Raw genomic sequence first — 25011 nt, 5'->3', positions numbered from 1 at the left:
TTGGGGCCTCGGGAGGTGGGGTGCGCTCCCCAAACGCGAGAGGCCGTGGTTATTCTGTGAAATTCACGCCGGGAAAGTCAGAGTGGGCAGCGGACCAGGGACGTCAGATGTTGTGTCTGAGGACATGAAATCAGTGTCTGTTTCTTACACTGTGTTTACCAGCACGTTGCGTATTATGCTACGTCCCTACCCACCTGCCTAAAACACAAATGAGTTCTGGGTTCTTTTAATAATAACTGCAGGTTCCTTCAAATACCAATTCACTAAGATGCGCTGGACCCAGTGATGCTGGTGGACACCCGTCCAGGGCATGAGCAGCGGCCTGGGCTCCTGAACCTGCCAGACCGCGTCTCCCAGGGTGCAGAGCTCAGGAATCGTGACTTTGCCCTCACCAGCCGCGTCCCTGTAAGCAGGACCCTGAATTCAAGAGCTTGACCCCGTAACCGTGAACGCCACAGGTTATTGTGAGCGAAACACACAGTGATGTACAGGATATTTAGGCAACTTGCCGAGGTCACTTGAGTGGCCTGTGTGGAGCCTGGGTGTGTACCCCAAGGTTCTTCGCGCTGTGAACTGTGCGCACGGCCCGGTTTTGTGTATCGGGGCTGTTCCCCCTTCCGCAGGCCTCTCCTCCCCGCCGGCCCTGGGCCAGACTTCACCGTCCCCGTGGTTCTGTGGCTGCGCCCTGCTCTGGGCTCGCTGGCAGGCCTTGCGTTCGCCTTTGCACAGTTACGGCAAGACCGTTGTCAAACACACAATCAGGAGGTGGGACTGAATGCAAAGCTCTGACGTCTCCGAGGATCCGTGAGGGCTTCTGGAGTTTTATAGGATGGTTAGTTCTGGGAACGAATGCTGGCGGCAGGCACGTTGTCAAGACTCCGTAACCCGGTTCTCTATGCCACGTGTAACCTGCTGGTTACTTACCTGGCGACGCTGGTTCCAACCTGCAAGTGAAAACCGTGCTAGAAACCAATGGTCTTCTCCAGGAGGCAGGGCAACAGCAGCCTCATCATTTAGCAGGTTAAACAGACCGAGATCAGGAGAAGACTTGAGGACTCAGACCTACTGCCTCCTAACCTTGAAACCATGGCCAGGAACTCATTGCTCGAGGGGCGGGAAGGTGACCCCGTGACGTTCCTTCCGTTCCCCTTCCTCTAGACAAGCTCTTAGGCCTGACAGCTTCGCATTCTTATAATACAAGACGTAGACTTACAAACAATAATTTTCTCTCAACACCAGCGATTTACCCTGTTATGAAGAGCTTTAATGACGCGTCACTTTGAATAATAGATGTGGACGTCTGGTCTTACATTTGCCATCAAGTGGAGAGAGCGGAGACAGCAGACATTCATCTACCGGGAGAAATGAAGACTCGATGTTCGCGGCTGGACGGGGACCTTCCCTCAGCTCTGTGAGCTGCGGGTTTTCTGACTCCTGCTCTGCCCACGGTGACCCTGACCCTCCCGTGGCCGTGATTTCCCCACAGGTGTTCGGCCAGCAACTATCACCCCTGAGCGGGGGCCCCGGACAGAGAGTTATGTCCGCTCCAGGAGAACATGCCCCAGCTCTGGTCACTGAGTTATTAACAGTCTTGGAAATTACATCAATTCTGAAGGGAAGCATGTTAAACATGCGCCATTTCCTTTGAACGGAATCCGAGCTGCTGTGGGTGAACCTTGGGGCAGACGGGGCTCGGTGGTTGTTTACCGAGCTCAGCTGAACCCGCTGCCGTCAGGGTCAGGTCAGCAGTTTCTTAAACCAAACTCCTCTATGATGCCATCGAAACGGAGAATCGCTCTCCTTGGAGCAAAAAAGTGGCCAGGCTTTTGTGGTGTGGAAAATACTTAACATTTGTAGAAAATGGGGCACTGGCTTAGCCCTCAGGTTCCTTATGAAACTAAACAAAACACCCAATCTTGGTAAAGAAGTTAATCTTCTACATGATTATTCCTTAGGTGAAATAGTCCCCTCGGCATATGGCTAATGAGTGCAGAGTGAGTACAGAGAAAGGAGGGGCCCTTGCTGAGCTGCCCCGGTGGGGATGGCACAGCACAGACGGAAAGACGGGTGCCCCCGGGCTCACCCAGTCAGGCCCTGAGAGAGTGGATGTCATGGGAGATGGACAGAGTTTTATTTATTCTAATTATGTTTCTATTGATGTCAGAGAGAGGAAGGGAGAGAGAAACATCAGTGATGAGAGAGGCATTGATCGGCTGCCTCCTGCACGTCCCCTACTGGGGATCAGGCCCTCAACCCGGGCCTGTGCCCTGACCGGGAATCAGACCATGACCTCCTGGTTCATGGGTTGACACTCTACCACTGGGCCACGCCAGCCGGGCTAGACAGACTTCTAAACCTGTCATCATGGAGCCTTCCCAAGGTGACACCATGCTCCTCAGCTTAGCCACTCACTGATTTTCCTCATGACTTGAACTGGATTTACTTTCTGTTCCATTGGAAAGACCTGTACTCAACGCCATAGCCCAACGAACACTCCTTCTCTGGCCTTAGATACCCTTATTTCCTTATACTTCATGTAAATGTCTATTTATTTTTCAATATTCTATCTAATATCCTGTCAGCTTCCCTTAGAAACTTCCCTTAAATTCCCCAGAAAAATGGGTTGGTTCTCCTCTGAGATGCTGCGTCCATTAGCATATAGACTAAGGACAGTCCAGGTGTCTTCTTTTGGAAAAGAGTCTTTCATGGAAAGAGTAGGATTTGCCGGGACGTGGACTTGAGTTTGACGTTGAGCCCCCTCCCTGGTGACCGCAATGCATGTTTCCTAACCACCTGTGGCTGCCGTAGTCCATCGGCGCTGCTGTGACGAGTGTCAGCCGCGGTGCTTTGCTGGCGCTTGTGCCCAGCAGGGATTCGTTTCCATGGCCCGGCACCGGGCGCTGCACGGCCAGGTGTGGGTGAGGGCCCTCTCTGGGCATGGACCAGTCACTCGCATTGTGTCTTCATGTGATAAAAAGAGAGTTCTCTTAGGGACTATTTATAAGGGCACTAATCCCCTTCATACGGACTCCACCCTCATGACCTAATCACCTCCCAAATTCTTCATATAATATTATATACAAATTTGACTTCACTAAAAAAAAAAAAAAAAAAGAAAGAAAAAAACATTAAACCCAAAATCAAAGCAAAAAACTCTGAATTGGGCCTGGCCTCCGTTTGCCCTCATGATGTCGCTGCCTGCAATTGAGCTGATAAAAAAGAGAACTCGGGTTCCTAATTGCATTAGCTTCCTTTCATCATTCAAAATAAATCCATCATTTTATTAGTACTCTGCAAAGCAAGGAAGGATATTATAGGAATAAATTAATGGAAACCCAAACGATAGCTGAAGCAATTGCCTCCGCGTATCAATTCGGCTAATTCCCCGTGATGAAATCTTCAATGCTCTCCCTAATAAGGTGCATTTAATTTAAATTAAAACACACCCATAAACATCTTCAGTGTTTGGGCATCAGACTGGCAGGTGGCTTCATTGTTTCACAGCCACGAAGACGGTTGGCCTCAGGAAGACAGACCTTGGGAGAAGGAACCACCTCAACGGATCCTGTAGTCTGTTTGCAGCCAGCATTACAATAGACGTCACAAAGCTGATAGAATGGCTGATTACACAAATTACGGAAAATAGATTTTAACCCAGGGGCGCAGGCACTGCCTGTTCACATTTTGTTTACCTGCTCACAGTATAGTATTTAGTAAATTCCGATACTTCACTCCCCACAAGCCGTATCTGTTCACTCAGCGGCCCCGGCAGTGAGCGAACATGTTCTGCGGCGCATGGTGTCGCCTGCTGTGAGCTCTTTGCCTGGCTCCCGTTTTAAGGTTCAGTAGCTGAATGGAAATGGCCTCAGACCCCACAGGCTCTGAAGCAGCCCCGGCAGTGGGGGGTGCAGGGCCTGCTCCTGAGAAGTCTGACCCCAGAAATGAGACGCGGGGACACAGTGACACTGTCGGCCCCGCCTTCCGGGAGGAGCTCCAGCCAAGCATGTGAGACTTTCAAATTGCTGAAATTGAAGCATTTGTATTGCTCCCAAGCAAGCCAGCAAATATGAATCATTTTAAAATATCACCTCTAAGCAAGAAGTATTGCAACTTATTTTTCTAAAATTTAGTTAGAAAGAAATACACCTGAAATATGGAAAAACTGAAAACACTGTGTTTCACGTGTAAGATTTTATGTTAAACATTTAGTATCAAACTCCTTATTGTGACAGTTAAATATAGGTTCTTAATTTATGCTTCATTTATATAATAAACTGAAATGTGTAGGAAAAAGGTTAAGAGAATAAAATGAAATAAAAATGCCACCAAGCGAGGGTTGGGAATATTAGACCGAGTTGCCCTCGGAAGCTGATTTACAATCATGATGGCATTTTCCATGTCGATTATTCTAATGTTTCTTTTTTGGGGCATACGGTCCTTCATTACAAACTTATTTTTTCCTACTCCTACTGGTGGAGAGCATTTCTCGAAATAGCACTACGTCGTTCCCAAGTGAGAGAGGCAGAGGAACCGGAGAGCCTAGGGACACACATGCAGGGTGGCAACGGCTGGGGAGGGACGTTCTGAGGATGGCAAGGGCTTCTGAAGGACGCTGCTAAGTTAGGAGCCAATTACCAACCAGAGTGGGCAAGAGGCACAGTTGGGCTCAAATTGGTTCATGACTCTGAGCACCCCCAGGGAACAGGGTGCCCGTAACGTGTGGCATGAGCTGAAAAGGGCCCGTAGGGGGCTGCGGCCCTGGGAACAGGGGATGAAGACCCCATTTGAGATTGAGGAGACGCAAGCCTTACACTGTGTGACTTAGGACATGAAGACAGGAGAGGCTAGGCCTACCCTTCCTGTTGTCCAGGTGCCCCGAGTGACCTGCAGTCCAAAGACAGGGACGAGTGGTGGCCAAGTGGGGAAGTTCGGTTTGTTTTGAGCTACTGACTTTGCTTGATGGTGGGTGGTCATCACCTAAAGCCATTTATAAATAGTAATAAGTAGTGGATACAAGAATTAAACTGTTAGATATTTCTGTTATTATTAAGAATCAGGAGTCACTGAGAGGCACCGCTGATGAAAATAATATAAATTACAGTAGCATGTACGGCAGGTGCCGAGCGGGCGTTTACGTAGTTGAGCACAGTCGGGTACTGACGCGAGCAGAGGAGCCCGAGTGCTCCTGCCCAGGTCCAGAGACATTCTTCTTGGGACCCGTTGTCACCCACTGTGTGCAGTTGGACACGTCGGCAAGCTTTCTGGACGTCACTAGATGCAGCAGTAAGATGAAGATGTGTCTTAAAATACAAATTGTCGTCTTGGACGAGTTTACATCGAGAGGAAGGGCGACGGAGTCGAGGGATCTGAGCTGCTGGGGCTGGCTGGGCTCGATTTCCCGGCGTGGCCACCCTCCAGGGAACCCGCCGTGCGGACGTCGGCTTCTCCAGTCCATGCAGGTAAAGAGAAGCCGGCTCTTTCCTGTGTTCGTGCAGCTTGGGACGCACATCGAGGCAGCCGACCTTCCATCGGCCTTCAGAACCGGGACAGATCGTGGCAGAGAACTGGAGACAGAGCAGGGCCTCCGGAGGGAGAGGCAGAGTGACGCCCGTGAGGTCAGGACGGCTGCGAGCTCGCCAACGCGCCCGGGGCTGGCCGCAGGGCTGCCGGGCACGCGGAGTGGCAAAGCCTGCGCCAGGAAATGCGGCCTTTATGGTCCAGGCATCAGGGACGGGCAAATAAGCGTGGGGAAGGTTCCTCTCTTCATTTATTTACTTTTAGCTATTTTTGTTTTGGGGGGTTTTGACTCTGCTCTGTCATAAGTACTTACGTTTTTAACAATTAATTTAAAAGCCTCATACTTTGCCATTATTAAAACCACAGTGTATCTTAATCCGCTTGAGTCACTATAGTAAAAAACCCTCGGGCTGGGGGCTTGTAGACAACAGGTGTTTATTTCCCGCGGTTCAGGGGGCTGGCGGTCCAAGGTCAGGGTGCCGGCAGGGCCAGGTTCCGGGGAGACCGTCTTCCCTGCTGTAGACCGACAGCCCCCCGCAGCCTTGTGGGGAGCGGAGGAAGGCAGTGAGTCCTCCCATGACCCCTGCAAGGGCACGAACCCTGTTCCCAGGGCTCCACGCTCAGACCTCGTCTAATTCTAATGCCCTCCCCAGGGCCCACCTCCTAACACCGTCGCTCGGGGGAGCAGGCTTTCAGCACGAGCAGTGGGGGAGAACACACACACTAACTCCATAGCGACGGTGGCCAGGAAACCAGGAAAAATCTATACCCATTTCTCTGTAATATTATTGGACTTAAAATAGCCCCACCCCCGAAGAAGAAACAAGGACACCTTTTCTGTGTTGTTTTTTTAAATTTATTTTTAGAGACCGAAGGAGGGTGAGGGAGAGAGAGAGAGAAACATTGATGAGAGAGAAGCAGTGATGGGCGGCCTCCTGCCCGGCCCTTGCCGGGGATCCAGTCCGAAAGCCTGGCCCGTGCCCTGACCGGGGGAGGAACCGGTGACCTCAGTGCCTGAGACGAAGCCCGACCAACTGAGCCACACCGGCCAGGGCGCAATGACATTTTACAGTGAAAGAATGTTGTCTTATTTTTTTTAAATTATATACCTGGGAAAATAAATATTCCAAATTTAAATTTCTGAAGGCGAGCAGGCAGGCACGGGACGGCTGACTCTGGGTTTTCCGGGAGGAGCCACCCCCCTTGCTGGTTCACCCTCAGGGTCCCAGGGTCCTCAGAAAACGGGACCTGCTGGGGACACTCAAAAACGTACAGAAAAACCGGGAGCAAGGAAGCCGTTTCTACACTGGGCGTTTTACATCCGTGAAACAAACCCGGTGCTTTAAACTGCCTAATTTCTAGCTAATTTCCCTAATACAGTGTGAGTTAGGCCATAATAGTAGATTAACTTCACTCTCGATGAGAGATAAATGAATCACTGTTTAATATTTTACCAATTACCTACATTCTCCAAGGGGATACGTGACATTTTAGTTATCAACTCCTATGTAATCCTGGAGTCACTTTATTTTACCTATAACAGATTTTTGCTCAAATAATTTACATTAGTAAATGTTAGTAGTGATGGAGCTTATTTTAGTATCAGAAATAATACAGATTTTACTCTTAATTGGTTTTTTGTTTTTTGTTTTTTTTTAGCAAAAAAGAATATTTCAGCCCCTCAAGCCCCGTATCTGTATCTGTATTTCATACACACATTACCTTTTTCATACACACCTTCATATCTGTCCGCAATCTCTCTTTCCCGGCGTAATCATAGCACCGCCGTTTTGTTAGATTAGTCTAAATCCGTCAACTATAAGTATTAGAATGAAGTGTCACGCACATTTATTTAATGGGCTGCGGGAGGGATTTTCAGCTTAGCGAAATGTCACCCGCCCGTTTGCCGTCCCCTGTGGCTACTGGGAGTTTGCAGCGAGTCTGGCCCGATAATCCTGAAACCTTCAACTCCGGGCGGTGGGAGCTCGCCCAGCACGCGCCGCGGGACCGCGGCGAGGGGCGCACAGCGCCGGCTCCTCCTGCCCCGTCTACGGTCTGTTAGGACAGAAAGTCCTGTGAAGACCCCCGAAGGGTGGGAGAAACAAAGAGCCAGTAAGAAAGTCTCGGGCTTGTCACCCGCAGACCTGCGGCGACGCCGAGAGAGGGCGTCGGGCTGAAGGGAAATAGCAGGAGGCAAGGCTGGGGGCTTCAGGAAAAATGAAAAGCGACACAGACAGTAAATCCTGGGCCTGCGGGAAAAGTGTTGCTCTCAGTTTCTTTAAAGTACAAGAGACTTTTTAAAGCAAAAATGACCGCGCTCATTTTTGGGGGGTTGGAAACGCGCACAGTCGTAATATATGTGATAACCAGAGCGGAAGAAAAAGGGGGGGTCCACGGCCTGCCCCCCTCATTTTTATTCCTCATGCAGCTGGAATAAAGGGGTACAGTGTGAAGCCAGGAAGACTGGAAATCGGGTGCCAATTGTCATCCCTAGGACAGAACTACGGTGACCTGCGGGTAAACGTGGCTGAAAGGCCGCGCGAATCGAGGTGGAGTTCTAGGGCGTCCCTTCCGAGGTCCCCCAAAAGGGCTGAAGGGAAGAGCAGAGAGGCAGAGACTGGGGACAGGAAAGCAGATGACGCGTTTCTGTACGAGGGGCGGGACACCGTGCTGGGGGCAGCTTCTCCCAGCCGCCTGGTCCCCGCGCCTCCCCCGCCGGGCTCTGCGGTGGGACCCGGAGCCTCCGAAGGAGGGAAGCGGCCCCCCAACCTCGGGGAGCGTAGAGTTGGGCAGAGACACAGGAACAAGCAGGACAGGACCGTGTGACGGAGCAGGACGCTCGCTGCAGAGCGCGGGGGCCCCCGCTGGTGGTCAGAGGCGAGGAGTCAGGCTGTGGCCCTCGGCCGGGACAGCGAGGGGACGCCGTGGCTGGGCGCTGGGAGGGATGGACAGCGGGAGCAAGGGCCCAGCTGTCTGTCCCTAGAACTAGGAGTTAGTGTGAGTGTCAGGCTGTCTGTGTGCAGTTACTTATTTAGAAACAGCTTCTCGCGGAAAACAAACGTGTTTTCCTTTTTAAAATATTCATGTTCGTTACAGGAAACTCAGAGGACAGGTCAAAGTATAAAGTGACGGTCGCCTGTGGTCTCCCCACCCGGAGAGAAGCGTTAAAATTTTGGTCACTTTCTCCAGCATTCGCAAGGGATCAGAAGATACGGACCTTCCCCTGGCGTTTGCGTCTGCCCGGGTGTGTTTTCCTGTTAAGAGTCCCAGTGAGGCCGCCGGGCGTCGGGTCCTGCTGGTCTGTGAGAGGGTCTCGGGCAGAGCCGGCGACGTCGCCACCCTCAGTGTGCAGGGACCCGCAGGGCCTCGGGAACCCGCCCTGTCCTCCGGTCGCTCGGGTGGGGCCGGTCGCAGCGTCTCGGGACTGTTGGAGGGAAGAGCACGCTGCCGCGGAGGAAAGGCCCTGCAGGTGCCACGAGTGGAAACCTGTTCTTTCCGGGCGGGTTAGAGCCGCAGGGAAGGGGAAGTTTACCTTGTAAATCTGGCGGGACCCCTTCTCAACAAAACTACAGCCGTGTGTTGGTTTGTTCTACGCCTTTTATTGCGTTTGACTTTCACGACAGTATTGTGAGCGTCTCCCCGCAGAAACTTCCACCCCGCTCTCGTTACGCCGCAGTGTCGTCTAATCTGCGCAGGACGCTTCCTTTACGGTGAGCATTCAGCGCAGGAGGGGACTGGCTCTCTCCACACTGATAACTTGGACGATATTCTGAAATGGGCTGGTTCGTATCGTGTCTGTCTTTGTTTCATCTTTGCAGACGCGTAATTGCTCTGCCGTGTAAGCTTGTGTGAACCGGGCGTGTTTACTGGAATCACGGCGCGTGCCTAATGTGAGGGGCCTGATCGCTCCTGGAAGATACATTTCAAGTTGCTATATTTCGATCTCTTAAAAAAACGAAACCTGTTTTGTTTCTGTGACGGGGCTTCGTGTTATGATATAACATCCTGAAAGATTCTCTCTAAAATGCAAATTTAACTTTCTATACTCACTACTTCTCTGCCTTAGATCCCAGTGCAGAATAAATTCAACCTCCCCGGACCGACGAGTAAGATCTTTATGATCTGACCCCAGTCCTCACGGTGGCCTCGCCAGGAGGCCTCCCTAGGCTCCTGCAGCTGCACAGCTTGGCCAAGGCCTCGCCTCGACGCCGGCGCCGCAGTTTCCCTCCACGTGCTCCTGCACTTCACCGTGTTTGGGGGACTTTCTGCCCTCGTGCTCCCCTTCTCATGAGAAAGTCCTGCGTGTCCTTCTACAAGCCCTCCTCTGCCCGTCAAGGGCAAGGGGTCCCCCGGCACCCCTCTGTGTAGTTCTCTCTACAGGACGATCTGATCTGCCTGCCCCCCGTCGCCAGACGTGCCTGTGGCTTCTTCAACGTCACGCGGTGTCTGGCGGAGGCGGTTTCTTATTTCACGGGAGGAAATGGACGAGCGCTAGTTTTTTCACGCAGGTGGTTCATTGTGAATGAACGAATAAGTGGATAAATTAACTAATGCACGATGATGCAGTTATTCATGGTTTTACTTACATGTAAAGATTTCCAACAAAAATAGCTTAAAATATATTCAGTAAATTTAATCCTTTCAAATTGAAAAAAAAATTATTTTTTTTCATGCAAAGAAAGACTAATGTAAAATTTTATAACACTATTAACTTTGGGAAACATTCGTTCAGTTTTAAAAAGCTATTTTTTCCATCAAAACCTAACTCAGTCATTACTTCCAAATTCCCTGAATGATACCAACTTAAAATCATTCTTAAGGAGAATTTCGTGTGCAGGGGCCTGGGACAGATCTTTCTGGCTGGGGCTGTGCTTTTCAGTTGCCTCCGCTGAGCACCGTCTGTCCCTGGGTGGGTGAGACACGGAGGGCGGAGCCAGGAGCCGGGGGCTTCGTGCGGGGCCCACCGCCCCCCCTCCCGCGTCAGCGTCTCAGGAGGAGAACCCCCGGCCGGGCGGGGACAGGACAGGGCTGGGGACAGGGCCAGGGCCCTCCCGCCCTGGGCTGCTCTACGTCTGCTCTTAGAAGCCCTCACCCCATAGAAACTGAATGTCACGGAACGAAAGCGGAATTAAGAGCCTGCGCTGTCTTCTTCAGTGTGGAGGGACGTCGGGGTACATTGAGTGACGTCTCCTACCTCAGGGCGTCTGCGGACTGGAAACGGTGCTGCCGTTGGCTCCGGAATCTACTGCGACGGGGGCACCTTTACCCGCGAGGCCCCGTCCCACGGAGCCCGGCCCAGGGCGGCCTGCGAGCGGCTGGGCTCCTGTTGACTTGTCCCCTGGGGCCCGGGCAGGCGGGACTCCCCTCTTGGCCTCTCCCTTCGTTGGCTGGGGTTTCGGGCCGTCTGTCTCCCTCCCTCCCTCCCTCCAGCCCAAACACACAATCGTCTGTTTCAGGTTAGAAAGAGCAGAAGTGCCCTCCATGTGATGGGCAGGACGCTCTTGGCGCGGAGCTGCTGATGGCGACTAAGACGGTAGGTTTCCCCTCGGGGCCCAATCGCATTAGAGAGGGCGCCGGCCACCGCACGGAATGCATGTTCAGTGGTAGAACTGCAGGTGGATCCGCTCAGGAGGACATCCAGCATGTTGGCTGTGTAGCCGGCGGACTAATCAACGTTCAAGTCCTTCCCTTGGCAAATCTCATCGGCACCTCTCGCCCCCAAGGCCCTCTGTCCGGTTCTGTGAGGCCCCAGGGACGCGCCAAGCACGTCCTGTCCTGGGTGGGACTTAGAAACACACGTGACACAGGCAGTGTGACGTGTGAGGCAGGACACAGGAAACCATCGGAGCCGCGGGCACAGGGAGGCTCCGGGGACAGGAGGGGAGAGCTCGGGGGGAGGGAGCAGTGTCCGCGGGGGAAGGGGCCCTGCTCAGGGTCGGAGGTCGAACCGGTTTCTCCGCAAGGTCACGGTGCCCACGCAGAAACGATCGATCGCAGTGGACGGGCGCAGGGGGGCAGCGCAGGACTGTCCCAGGAGTGTCCTGCACGCGAACCAGCGGTCAGTGCCCGGTCAGAACCCACTCTGACCTGACCCTCCCGCGGTGGGCAGCCGGGGGCGAGCGGACCGGCCTCCTCAGGCCTCGCTGTGCGTTTCCGTTCACAACAAGGAAGGAGCAAAGATAACACAATTAGCAAATCACACGGAGGTGGCATGCGCGCCTCTCACATTAGTCTTAACGGCGTTGCGGAATTAATTTCCATTTCACTCTCCTGCCCGGTGGAAGCTGGTCTTATCTCTCCCTCCACACTTGAGCGAGAGGCTTATGCTTTCCTCTGTTATTCAAATGCTGGACATATTGGAAGAGAGCTGGCGGCCGTGTTGCGTCCGTCTGGTCACCTGACCCCAGGGCTCATCACCAGGGACGCTCTGACCGTGTCACTGCCCCGGGCCCACCTCCCTGACCTCGGGCCCAGCCCGGCCCCAGGGGAGCGGGAGCAGGGAACGGCGGGGATGCTGTGCGTTTCCCTTGGATTCCTACGTGGAGGAAGAGTGTTTCCCAGTGTCCCGCTTATAACCGCGGCCGCGGGGCCTTAGGATGTGCCGGCCAAGTGCCTGCGCGTCCCTGGGCCCGGCCCAGACCCCCTGATAGGTGAGGCCCGGTCCTGGAGCCCAGAGGGATCCCGGCGTTTCCTTCCGCCCGCGCGGTCTATGGGGCAGAGCCCTGGCTCCTTCTCTGACACCCTCCTCCTGCCTGGTCTCTTCTGAGGCCTCAGCTCCTCCTTTTTCAGCCAAAAGCAGACGTATCCACTCTGTCTGGACGCCGCTTCCTTGCTACAGTGGAAATGCTCAGAGTCAACACGAGGTCCTCAGGGTGCGGACAACCCGAGGCCCAGAAACCACCTATTAAGATGGCACACGACAGAAAAGCACGTCTTACCTCTTATAAAAGACTCTCCTTTTAATAAAGCTGAGCTACTTATGAGAATTCAATCCCGGGGAAAGCTTTTAGGTTCAAATGAATATGAAATCATAAATTAGTGATGTTCCAGCCCCTGGTCAACTTGAACTGCTTGTGGCCGTCACACCAACTCAGGCCTATTTTTAGAAGGTGGCGGCCGGCGCACAGGAGGAAAAGAAGTCAGGTTCCACTGAGTGGCAGCCAGGAATCCGCTGATTAGGAAAAATGATAACGCCAGCTGACTTTTATAAATTGTTAAAGTCCTTTCGTTGTTTTTTTTATACAACTATGCCTTAAAATGAGCAGAAGTGATTTTGAAGTTAACCTCAGTTATATAGCCAAATAAAATTATAGAGCCATTATGTTAAATGATATCCGCTTTCCTGTGCAGGAACCTAATATTCTTGACTTGATTACTCGTGTGTGTATTTTTCTATGCAATTTACAAGACATAGGAACATGTGTGAGAGTGTGTGTGTGTACATACAAGTACAGGCATAAATATCCTGATTTTCTTGTTGTTAATCCCCGCCGGAGGATGTTTTTCCATGGATTTTTTTTATAGAGAGTGGCAAGGACGGGGGAGAGGGGGAGAGAGAGAAAGAGAGAAAGATCAGTGTGAGAAAGACACACAGGTCGTTGCCTCCCGCATGCACCCTGATGGGGGCCGGGGTTGAGCCTGCAACCCAGGTACGTGCCCTTGACTGGCAGTCGAACCCGAGACCCTTCGGTGCCCAGGCCAACGCTCTAACCACTGGAGTCACACTGGCCAGGGCAATATCCTAATTTTTTAAAAAAAACATCACTAGAGCTCTGCCCAGAGCATGAAGAGGCGGTGGGCATGGAGATGGCAGGAAGCCACCTCTTCAAGTGTCTGGAAATTTCCTCCACGCGTGCGATCGAGTCTGTTTCACGGGCCTCCTGCGCTCTCCTGGTTATTTCAGCCTCTGGGTCGTGTAGTTGCTGCTTTGAGTGCTGGGTCCCCGCTTTAAAGTGATCCCTGCCCTGAGCGCCTCCCGGACGGAGGCCCTGTGCCCTTTCCCCGGGTCGCCACCGCGGGTGCGGACGCTCGGGAGGGTGCTCCATCTGCGGGGGGCACGCGGAGGCCTCTGCCAGGGCCGCCGGCTGCTCGTGGGCTCCGCCTGAACCCCCTTCCCTGCCTGTCCCCGGGGCCTGTGACGTTCAAGGCTCTGAGGCCGCTTTTTAAAAATTGTGACCTTTTTAAACTTTATTAACACAGGAGCGTAAATCCAATCCCTGATAGTCCAACTTGGCCACAAGGCAAAGGGTGGTAATGAGTTTTATTTTTATTTTTTAAAACCGAATCATTCCATTGGCCGTGATTAAGAGAGTTTAGGATTGTTTGCTAGAATCCACGGACTCGTTTGCTAACCGCCCCTGGTGGTGCTTAATGGGATAGTTAACCCTGGAGTGGGCGGGGTTGTCCTTGCCCCATGAATGCCACGCATTGGGGATCAGGCGCAGTGTCTGGCCTTTAAAAAATGTGTTTCAAACCCTCCAGGTAGTTTGCAGGATGGGAGAGAGGCCTCAGGAAAGACTGTAATGAAGCAGCGTCATAGGCCTCCCAAATCCTTCCACCCCTGTTGCTATATCAAAGCTCTATTGAGAACACTAGAAATTTGATGGTATGTTATTATTACTTCTTTTGATGTTGACAGTGTTTTCACAAGAAAGTTTGTTGTAAGCCGAAGACTAGACCTTCCAGATTTAATATGCCCCATTGTCCACCCATGCTGACCCGCTGTGTGGCCCTGGGGAGGTTGCCTGACCTCTCTGTGCCACAGTTCCCCCGGCTGTGAAAGAGAATATTAGTACTCACGTCATATTTCATTGATGTCCAAGCCACTTGACGCACCATCTGGCTCATAGCGCGCCGTGTGCCACCAGCGGTCGTGATTACGGAGCAGGAGTGACGATGTAGTTAGGACGGCTGAGCGGAGCCTGAGCTGTGCCTCCCCTTTGCTTCCCATTTTAATAACTGTTCCCATTTAATGATAACATCGACACAGACTTTAGTTCTATTGTTTCAGAAGTTGGTATACATTGTAACCCCTTTGTACTTTTAAACTCATTATTTCCTGATAGTTTTCATGGTGCCTGAGAACCGGGGAAAGACACTGAAAGGTGCTAATGTGTCCTGAGGAGTATTCTCTTCCGAGGGCCCTGCTAACCGCTTAATCTGAATGATCTCACTTATGTTTCACAACAAACCCGTCTGTAGATTTCATTTTCCAGTTCCCTTTTCGAGGCGTAGACTCGGAGATTTCGGTAACTGGCCCAACATTACAGCGTCTGGAGCAGGAACGGGTGTGACCCGCGTCTGACCTCCGTACCCCACCCTGCGACGAGCCCGCACCTGCCCCAACTAAGTCCCTCATTTAAAACTTATCTTTCCCTCTGCATTTGGCCACAGCCTGTTGCTTTCCACCTTAAATGTACTTAAAGCTCACGCCCTCTCTGCATCCTTCCTGTGACCTTGAGAGGTGGCATTTACACAGCATCGCGCCCGTTTCCCTCCCTGGAGAGCAGACTCCGGGCGCAGGGCCTGGGAACCGGCGCCTCCTGAGAACCCTCGCGGCTCCGGCACGGGGACCTGCTGCCTCAGCATCTTCCGCTCCCAGGGCCACGACTCGGAGGCAGCCAGAGAATAAATGTCAGGTTTCCACATTTGAAAATCTGATTTGCACAGTGTTCCTGAAAATTACATAATCAGATTTTTCTAATCCCTCCCAAAGGTCACGGGCGGGCGGGGCCCAGAGCAAACACCCCTGGACAAACTTGGCTCAAATGCCCGGCCAAGTGGGTATTTGAAGTTTTACTCCTTAAGCCGCGGGAGCCTCTGAAAGCCAGGCGTAGACAAATAGTCCGACACTCACCTGGGGGACAGGATCCACGGGAGGAGCCTGAGTGTACCCAGGCTGGGACCACACTGTGCACATCCGGTGCAATCCCCCTTCTGTCCTCTCGCCTTCTGTCCGGTTTAGTAATATCAACGCCTCGTTTCATTTCAGCGTCCCCTGTTCTCGTTTCCCCTGGAGAGGGATTTGATGTGACGTCCATCTGGTCATTTAAGCGGCCAGGTTAAAGGTTGGATGCGATGGCCCAATCGAGTCACCGAGTGGTGACCGCTTGCACTTGCCGAGGCAAAGCCTTCGGGAGGGCGTCTCCTGAGCGTAATTAGAAGGACAGCCTGGTTCAAGCCTGGGGGTAGGGACTTGGCTCCTGAGGTCGGATGGAGAGAGAACCGGCCTAGAGGAGAGAACTGTGCCCTGAGCTCCCTTCACAGGACCAACCCCCTGCTGGGGCTCAGGCCCCCTGGGGCCCAGGAGGAATTCCTTTCACTGGGAACCGGTGAAAATTATTTCAAAGAAGGATTACGGAGAATTAGGAGTTCAAGTCAGTGCAATAAGTATTTGTTAAATACTTAATATGTGCTCATTACTGTGGATACAAAAGACACATTCGCTATGGTCAGGGTTAAAAATGACCTGCAATGAAATTGGCGGAAATGACAACGGGGTTGACTTTGTTTTACATCACTTTTCCCAGCCACTGGAGCCTCACATGCTGGGAATGCTTACGGTCTAAGACTCAACCTTCACATAGACCTATAATCATTTCCACCTATTCTTCACAATTTATGGTATTATGATAATTTTTAAAATAAAATTGCTAATGCTTTTATAATATGATGCACATTTTTGCATTTTTATTTTTTTGCAGCTGAAAATAAATAATTTATCCTCAATTATTTCTGTTTGCTTCTGGACACTGATCACATTAAAATTTTAATTTTTTTTCAAAAAATAATTGGTTGAAAAGAAAAATCTTCATTCTCTAAGTCATAAATTTATCTTTCTGCTACCAACCATTAATTTTAAACTTTGTAAGTTAAACTTTACAAATTTGCTAACTTATTTTGCATTTAAAAATCTTAAATTCATGTTAAGCCTCTGAGGCTTATTTACATTTTTAGCCAAATGTGGAAAAAAATGTCGCTTAAAGTTATAATTTGTTACTGATTCATTGTTTCCAAAATGTTATTTTGTGCAACTGGTTTTTGAAAAACGTGTTTGTTTTTCCCGTTTCCCACCAAGCTACTAATTATGTAAATCTTAGTTTTTGCACATATAATGTATCTAGAAGAATACATGATATATTTTGCATTAATATTTATAATGATCATTTAGTGGCTTTATATTTGGCAGCTCCCTGCTCAGGGTTAGACATTACTCTGGATGTTGTAGAGACAAAAATGAAGTAGATGCAGCCCCACCTTGAGCAGCACGAAGTCAGACGGGAGGCCCTGGCTGCAGAGCAACCGGGCGATAGTTTCACAGAGGGGGCGCGGAGGCCTGGGCCGTCTCCTTCAGTCCTCACCCCGCATCCTGGGGCCTGAACACTGACGAGGAAACTTTTAGTAAATAAACGGAGCTGATGAGGGTGAGAGAAGAGACTTAGACCCACTTATTTCCATCAGTTCCACTGTCAGTTATCTATCTTCCCAAATATTACATTAAACTTTGTTAAGACACAGATGTTTTCTTTCCAAGAAGCCTATCCTACCTGGGGAGACCCTTGTTTTCAGAAATGGTATTTTATTTTCTCAACATGTTTGTAGTTACTAAAATTCCTCAATTCCTGGCAATATCCTTGCAGGGTCAAGTTTTACGAATGGTTCGCCCTTCACTTCTGTTTAAATGTATTAAGTGGGCTGAAGATGATAGCGTTTGTCCAGGTGCGAACAATAACTTGGGATCTACTTCATGTTTTATTTTATTTTTGTTATGATGATCTTTCTGTACATCAGTCTGTGCTAAAGATAATTTTAAAAAGTCATTCTTGTCTATTTTCAATAGAAACATGGATAGAAAATTTCTACAGGCTCCGCTCAGTTCTCAGAGGCTCGTTTGTTTTTCCAGCTACGAAAGCTCTTCCTTGTTGAGGTTTCAATAGCAGGTTTAAGACGTTTTCTGGATTTATACTGATAACCCTTGTCCTGGGGGAACATTTATCTGGACACGTTGTATAGAGATGTGTAGCTTCTGATAAGGAGTGTTACTGATAGTTAATGAAAAAATAAAGGCCCTTACGAAAGGGAAGGATTTGTTGGTTCTAAATAGTCCTGGACAAGGGAGAAAAACAGAAAAGGTGTTCACACCCCTGTACAGGTCAGGCTCTCTTCTCTCTCCCTCTCTCTCTCTCTGTCTCTTTCTGTCTCTGTGTCTCTGTCTCTGTCTGTCTCTCTCTGTCTCTCTGTGTCTCTGTCTCTCTCTCTATCTCTGTGTGTGTTTCTTTCTCTCTGTCTCTTTCTATCTCTGTGTGTGTGTCTCTGTCTCTCTCTATCTCTGTCTCTGTGTCTCTGTCTGTCTCTGTCTCTTTCTATCTCTCTCCCGCTCATGATAGAAACGCAGCGGCCTCGCATCTCCCATCATAACATCTGAAGCTCCTGCTGAGTCCTAAACTCAAGGACTCCCCAGAAAGAACTGAAACTCCTTCTACCTTTGAAAATATAGGCGGTTAAACGCGAAAACACTGAAAAATGCTCATAAACAACATTGTAAAAGACGTATTGACTGAGAAATAGTGAATGTGGTATTGAACACAGAGTTTCCTTTGATAAAAGAAGCAAAGATGATTACAGACCAGCGACCGTCCACCTGTTTCCCCTCCCGGCGTAGAAACTAGTTACTAAAGTTCTGCCGCACTCCACAGAGTGTATTATTCTTTGTGCCGATGTGACAAAAAATCGGTTATAATTTTGATTCCATCACACTGGACGACTATTGTTGTGTTGGCTGTTGTCGTTTTTTTATCCGACAATCTAAAGGGAAAGAGGTCAGAGGCCCTGACTCATAGTCAGGCTCTGCCTGCTGTGCAAGTTCTTGCAGCTCATCGGTGAAAATCGGCCGTAGACCAAACGTAACTGTTTTCTACTGTGTCTCAGGCAGGTCTTTTCTGGCTTTTTTTTTTTTTTTTTGTGATTTCAGAAACTATTTCTTAAAAACTAGAATTGGACACACTTTGATTATGTAAATAGTGATTTCATAAACATACGAATTATATTAAGTATCTAAATGGTAGTGTTTTTTCTAAGTGTTTCTCCAGAGCTTACTTTGTACATATTTACTGTCATAAAATAATTTTAGGAATACTGAGAATCCCTCCCATTCACTGAAAAAGATCTGTGTCTCAATTTATAAAGGAACAAAGCAAAAACTGTCACTATTATACATATTCATCAACCTATACTCGGTCCCCATGCAAAAAAATTGGATACAGATCTAAAGTGATGGGCCCTGGCCGGCAGCTCCGTAGGTCAGAGCACCGTCTCCCTGCGCCGGGGCTGCAGGTCAGTCAGCGGAACCACAAATTGAAGTTTCTCTCTCGCTCTCTCCCCTCCCTTCTCTTTCTCTAAAAGCAATAAATAAAATTTTTAGAAAAAGATAAATTTAATTTTATCCACTTAGAAATATTTTTATTTGGAAATCATTCCTTTTTTTAAACAGTAGGACCCTTAGTTTATCTGAAAGCTACATGAGAGCAGCTGACTTTCTGACCACATGCGAAATTGAAAACAGAAAACAGACAGTAGCCAGCAATCACCAACTTCGTTCAACAGGACGGGGCATCATTGGGCTGGGAACTGTGATCCGTGGGCAGGGTGGCTTCATACCGATTAGGTTCAAGAAGTTGAATTAGGCAGAGACCCACATCAGCACAAAAAGAGAGGGAGTCAAGATCGTCTTCCTGAAATCCAAGTGGCTGTCGTCCGTGTATTGTTAAAACCGATAGTTCCCATTTTGTTGTGACTCGGACCTACATGCAGAGAACCTTGGGTGGCGCAGAATAAAATCAGGAACCATTTTATTAAAACCTGATAGATGAAGGGATGATCTTTAACTTATTCCTTCAGTTGTTTGTCTATCGGGCATTGATTAAACCTTGGTCAGTGGTGGGCACCCAGCTTGCGGGCCCTGCAGTGAAATGGCCTGAACATGTGTTCACACCCGCCCCCCCCCCCCGGCCGCCTGTGTCCCTCCCTCAGCCGACTCTGCCTGTGGGCCTCAGGCCTCAGAATTACAGGAATAATCTAGACGTCGCTTAGGACGCTGAGCCCAAGCAGACTCGTGTTCCTCCTTCTCAACAAAACGCCTTGACTTAGACTTTAAACATAATCTTTGCCAAAGTACTAAAGAGCAGACATAAAACATGAGTACATTTCTCCGTTCAGTTTTCAGGCCAAATTAAGATATTTTGCTGGGTTTGCTAACTTCACCTTTAAGGTGGTGCATGTTTCGTGCTGGAGGTTGATCTTCATGGTTTTGAACCCTCGCCCTTTAACTTTCCATTGCTTTCTTCTCCCACAGTTTTGCCGAGCCACACGTGCGGGAACCCCGGGGAAATACTGAAAGGCACCCTCCACGGGACACGATTCAACATCGGGGACAAGATCCGGTACAGCTGCCTCTCGGGCTACGTCCTGGAGGGCCACGCGGCGCTCACCTGCATCGTGAGCCCGGGGAACGGCGCCACCTGGGACTTCCCCGCCCCGCTCTGCCGAGGTAGGTGCCGGGGGAGGCGCCGAGCGCTCAGCCGCCAGGCCAAGGGCCCTGGCGCTGGCGAGCGCGTTTCCCGCCGGCGACGGGCCCCTGCTGGGCCTCCCCGGGCCTCCCCTCCGTTCCCCGGCGCGCGGCCTGTGTGACCCGGCACCTGCAGATGTTCCCTAAATGTCCAGATTTGCTTCCGTCCTGTTTCTCAGACCCTCTGAACCTGAGCCGTTTGTCACCTCTGGCCGTGGATTTCTCGGCTTTAATACGCACCTTGATGTCCACCTTGATGTGATGGCTCCTTTTTTATCGTTTTCTCACTAAAAATGACAGACAGCCCGACAACTAGATGTTGCGCTTGAGGGACTCTGCCGACGCTCGGCCGTCGGGAACGCTCGCGGAGGAGGCCCGTCCCTCCCGGGGCGCGTCCTGCGACGGCATCGGGCCGGAGCCACCTCCCGACGCCCCGGGAGTTTCAGCCTTTTCGTGTTGATTTTACGGATCCAGAAACGAGGAAAGAGCAAACTTAGAGTCTTAGACTTTGATTTACTAAGAAAAACTCATCCTGCAGTTTCAAAAGTGGAAGCGTCGCTAGCATTTTTTAAGGTCTCGATGGAGAGGCTGGGACCGTGCGGGGGGCTCTCCTGAATCCTGTCATTTAATTCTCACAACACCACTGAATAATAAATATTGACACATATCAAATAAACACCATTTTAATATTTAAAGGTTACAGAGGTAGTATGAATTAACACTCAAGTCCACGTCTGACTTTTTTTATATGTTTTTTTATTTTAATGTTACTCTGTATTAGTTTCAGATGCACAGAGAGTGGTTAGAAAATCACGTACTTTACAGAACGGTCCCCCCGCGGGGCCCCCTTCCCACACCGCGTACAAGAATAAACTCGAAATGGATGAAAGACTTACATGTAAGACTTGAAAACATAAAAATCCCAGGAAAAACTCACGGGCAGTAAAATCTGGGACATGTCTCATAGCAGTATTTTTTCTGATAAATCTCCCTGGCAAGAGAAACAAGAGGAAAAATAAACAAATGGGACTGCGGGAAATTAAACAATTTTTGCACGACAAGGGAAACGTCAAAAACAGAACAAAAAGACCCAGCGAACCCGAGAAGGTGTTCACCAGCCATGCTTCTGATGAGGGGTCAAATCCAAAATCTATAAAGAAGTCAGAGGGTTCAACACCAGAGAAGCAACCGGCGCAGGTAAAAAGCGGGCGGAGGCGCCGAGGTGCCGCCTGGCTGCGCCCGCGGGGGCTCCAAGGAGGGACCTGTGCAGACGTGGGGTGGGCCCAGGGGTGAGGGAGGGAGGGTAGAGCCTTACCTCCCGGAGACCCAGCCCGCGGCCTGGAAAAGGCCATTCCCGGCCCGGCCCCGCTTCGGGGCTGGCTGCCCCCCTTGGATTGCGCATCGATTGTATTAAACACGTCGCTATATATGTTCGACTTTCGGCCAACGGACGCCTTTTAGGAAACCAGGACTTGCTGAGGAAGAAAGCAGCGGAGACCTAGAGACTTCATTTAGACTTGGTTCTCGTGCGGTGCTGTTAGGAACGTAACATCAGTGTTGATATGACCCGGCCCCGAATTCAAGGTTCATCCTGACACCTCGGGTTTGCCGACCAGGAGTCTGACTCCGTGAGGTGCGGGGGTCGCCCGTGAGGCTACGGAGACGGTGGCGATGCCGGGCTCGGGGTCCTCACGCAGCCCCCGCGACCCCGGGCGGGACAGGGACCCCCCCCCTGCTGTGGGGAAACATGATCCGCAAACCACCCAAAACATCAGCGAACGGATTGTTCTGGGCAAGGAAGGCGCTTCTCAGCGAAGCTTCGGCCTCCGCCTGTCTAAACGGACATTTAAGCTAAAGATTCGCCTAAATGTGCCCAGACACAGCGTCTCTGTGATGTGACGGTTTTACAGAGTGTAGGATGCGGCAGCTATTTGGCTTTTGTGAAAAGAGTTGACTGATTTTACCCATTTCAAGACGGCTGTGCATCCTGGAAGCACCGACGGTGGTTAGCAAAGGGGCAAAGAGCTGAAACCAGCCAGTCGATCTCAGCACGGCCGTGAGGAAAAGGTAAATTATCTGGGCCCCTGTTCCCTGTAGAGCTGCCGTCTGAAGCCCCACATCCCTTTAACTGATAAGCCTCCCGTAAGGCACTGGAAGTGACGCTATGTCCCCGCCGATGCTTTATGAGATGTCACTCGGGGCTTTTAATTGCAGACGGCCTGCTGCTGGTGACCAGGCCGCGCAGCCGGAGGGAGGAGAGGAGCCCCTGTGGGGCCGGTAAACCCCGAGGCCCGTAAAGCAGCTGTTTTCACTGGTCCTGTGACAGAGGGACGTACGATGAATCGTAAAGGGTCCCCGTGTCCGGGCCGCGCCCCACAGAGCAGGACTGCCTGGGACGAGCTCCGTCCAGGGCGCCGGGCTCTAAACAGCCACAGCGGCTTCCGGCGGTTCCGTCCTGAGCACTCTCTTCCAGGCTCTGCGGTGAACGGCTCTAAGGAAACCTCAGCAAAGCCGAGAGGAGAACCATTAGGACAGTCAGCCTGTTCCCGCGCCCCCCTTTACGCGGCAGGCTCCCTGCTGGGCGCTTTTCCACATCAGCTCCTTAAATGCCACCTCGTCACAAGTTTGGAGCGTTATCCTAAGTGCCGCTACGCCGATTATTTTCAGTTTCGTGGGTTAAATCACAGTGTTTTCCCGTGATGTTATCCCGTGCAGGCACCACCCTGCGTACAGAGCTGGGCGCGTCCGGTGCCGAAGCCCACCGGTGCCCCGTGGCTGGCGCTCACTGTAGCAGCGAGGAGCCTGCCCTCGGCCCGGCCCCGGTCCTGCCGGCTGGGGCATCTCGCACACGCTCTTTCTGGCAACGCCTCCGGTTCGGAATCTGCTAAGTGGAGCTCGCACCCCTCTCAGTCTCCAGGACCCAGTTACCTGGGGTGCTCAAGGCTCAGTCGCGATGACCTGTGACCATTTTAACCCTAGTCCTGGAGGAGCTGAGGGGTGAGAGGAGACCGCAGCGGGCAGCCCCGCCTCTGCAAGCTCTCGGGCTAACGTCAGAGCATCGTGCATTCATCTTCCTTTTATTAGTGTTACATCCGCAACACCTCAGTGTTAGCTGAGGGCCTTTTGTTCTCAATGCCCTCATAATTATACCAATTAATAGAAGTTCTCGCCCTGTAATTTCCCGTAACGGGTGTTTACTCCCCCGCGTGACTGTAATGAGCGCCTCCGCCCGGGGTGCCCCCTCCTGGCCCAGTGAGTGACTCTAGGAGCAGAGTCCTGGGGGGCTGCCCACCCTCTGCGAGCTCCCGGCGGCAAGCGGCTCCCCGCAGCGACTCTCCGTGGTGGACGATCGCCTTTGAATTCGTGAGACGCTAGTGGCATTAAAAGACACCCAAGCCTGGCCGGCGTGGCTCAGCAGTTGGGCGTCGACCTATGAACCAGGAGCGCAGGGTTGGATCCCCGGTCAGGGCACAGGCCCGGGCTGTGGGCTCGATCCCCAGTCGGGGGCGTGCGGGAGGCAGCCGGTCAGTGACTCTCTCATCATTGATGTTTCTGTCTCTCTGAAATCAATAAAAAACATATATTTTTTAAAATGACACCCTAAAGCTGCTTTAATTGGCCCCTGATTTCCGACGGAACGTGTCTCTTACTATCTGTGGCCCCGCACGGGTCCTGGGAGGGGCCTGCGAGGTGTCAGGCGCTCTCAGCAGTGAGACCAGTAAATGGCTCTTTCCAGGCCAGACAGTGAACACTTGTGCTTTTCTTGTGCCTGTTTCTGCTGCGGTCAGTCCTTGCGTAGAAAAGTCTCCGCAGACGGACCGGAGCAGAGAGGCATGACCATGTTCCAGTGAAGACCTCTCTGCAAAACCAGACATGGGGTGTGCATGGCCCATCGGCTGCGATTTGCTCATATTAGTTCTCGATGCTGAGGTTACAAAGTGAGAAAAGCAAAGTACCAACCGACGTGGAAATAATATCCGATGGATGGAGACGGACACGGAAATAATATTTAATTTACTACAGATGGAGACAGACAACGTAATTGAACAGATGAGTGCAAACAAATTGAACGTGTCACGCCTGACAGTAACTCCTGCTCAGAAAGGACTTTATTGAAAAAATTATGTTTGATTAAGAGCTGGGGCGGCCAGCGTTCGGTGTCTCAGGACTGCCCTGCTTCGGGCGCCCAAGGCCCCGGGTCCTAGGAAGCTTGTCTTTGGCGGAAGCAGGTCGTTGGGGCCCCTCGGGGAGGTGAGCAAGGAACCGTTTGGGGACATCAGGAGAGTGGGCGAGGTAAGGGGGCAACCAGGGCTTTGGCCGTGAGGCCGGAGCCCAGGGCGAGGGCAGAGTGGACCGTGGCGAGCGGGGAGCCGCGTTTGTCCCAGAAGATGGGTGGGAAGGTCCCACGGGGCCCGGGGCCCGAACTGTGGGCTTCAGCTTCTGTCCTGAGCAAAGGGGGGGGCACTGGAGGGTTTCGAGAAGAAGTGGCATCATATCCTTTAGAATTTACGGGGATCGCCTGGCTGCCCTTTCGAGGAGAGACGACGGAGGGAGAGCCCGGCAGGGAGCTTGGCCACAGTCAGGGCGGACGTGATGCGGCTGGATTCAGAGACCAGTTTGAAGAGAGGACCACGGGGATTTTATTTCTCAGTAGCTGTGGGACGTGGGAGCAATAGGAGAGCCACAGGCGGATCCGTGGCTTGTTGTTGTTTTGCCAGGGGAAGGGAGTTGAGGTTTATTGAAATGGAGAAGACCGACCCTTCCCATGCGGAAAGGGGAAGACCAAGAGTTTGATTTGGGGGCTCTGAGTCTGGAACACCATCCAGACGTCCGTGTGGCCATGTCACGCAGGCCATTGGAAGCGCAAAGCTGGAATTCAGGAGGGAGATCTGGACTTGAACTAGAAATTTTAAAATGTCAGCAAATGAGTG

The 25011-nt window shown here is 51.3% G+C and overlaps 1 protein-coding gene across 1 annotated transcript in view; it reads left to right on the top strand.

The window, feature by feature from the left end:
• CSMD1 (CUB and Sushi multiple domains 1) overlaps positions 1-25011 on the top strand; it is a 1001626-nt gene that overhangs the window by 514390 nt on the left and 462225 nt on the right. Inside the window, exon 4 of the mRNA XM_081129106.1 lies at positions 19868-20062. Coding sequence (XP_080985232.1) covers positions 19868-20062 — 195 coding nt within the window. The remainder of the gene's footprint in view (positions 1-19867; positions 20063-25011) is intronic.

The sequence above is a fragment of the Miniopterus schreibersii genome (assembly GCF_964146895.1).
Source record: "Miniopterus schreibersii genome assembly, chromosome: 2".
Classification (NCBI taxonomy): Eukaryota; Metazoa; Chordata; class Mammalia; order Chiroptera; family Miniopteridae; genus Miniopterus; species Miniopterus schreibersii.
Note: the sequence above shows the minus strand (reverse complement) of the source record. Positions and strands in the feature narration are given on the sequence as shown.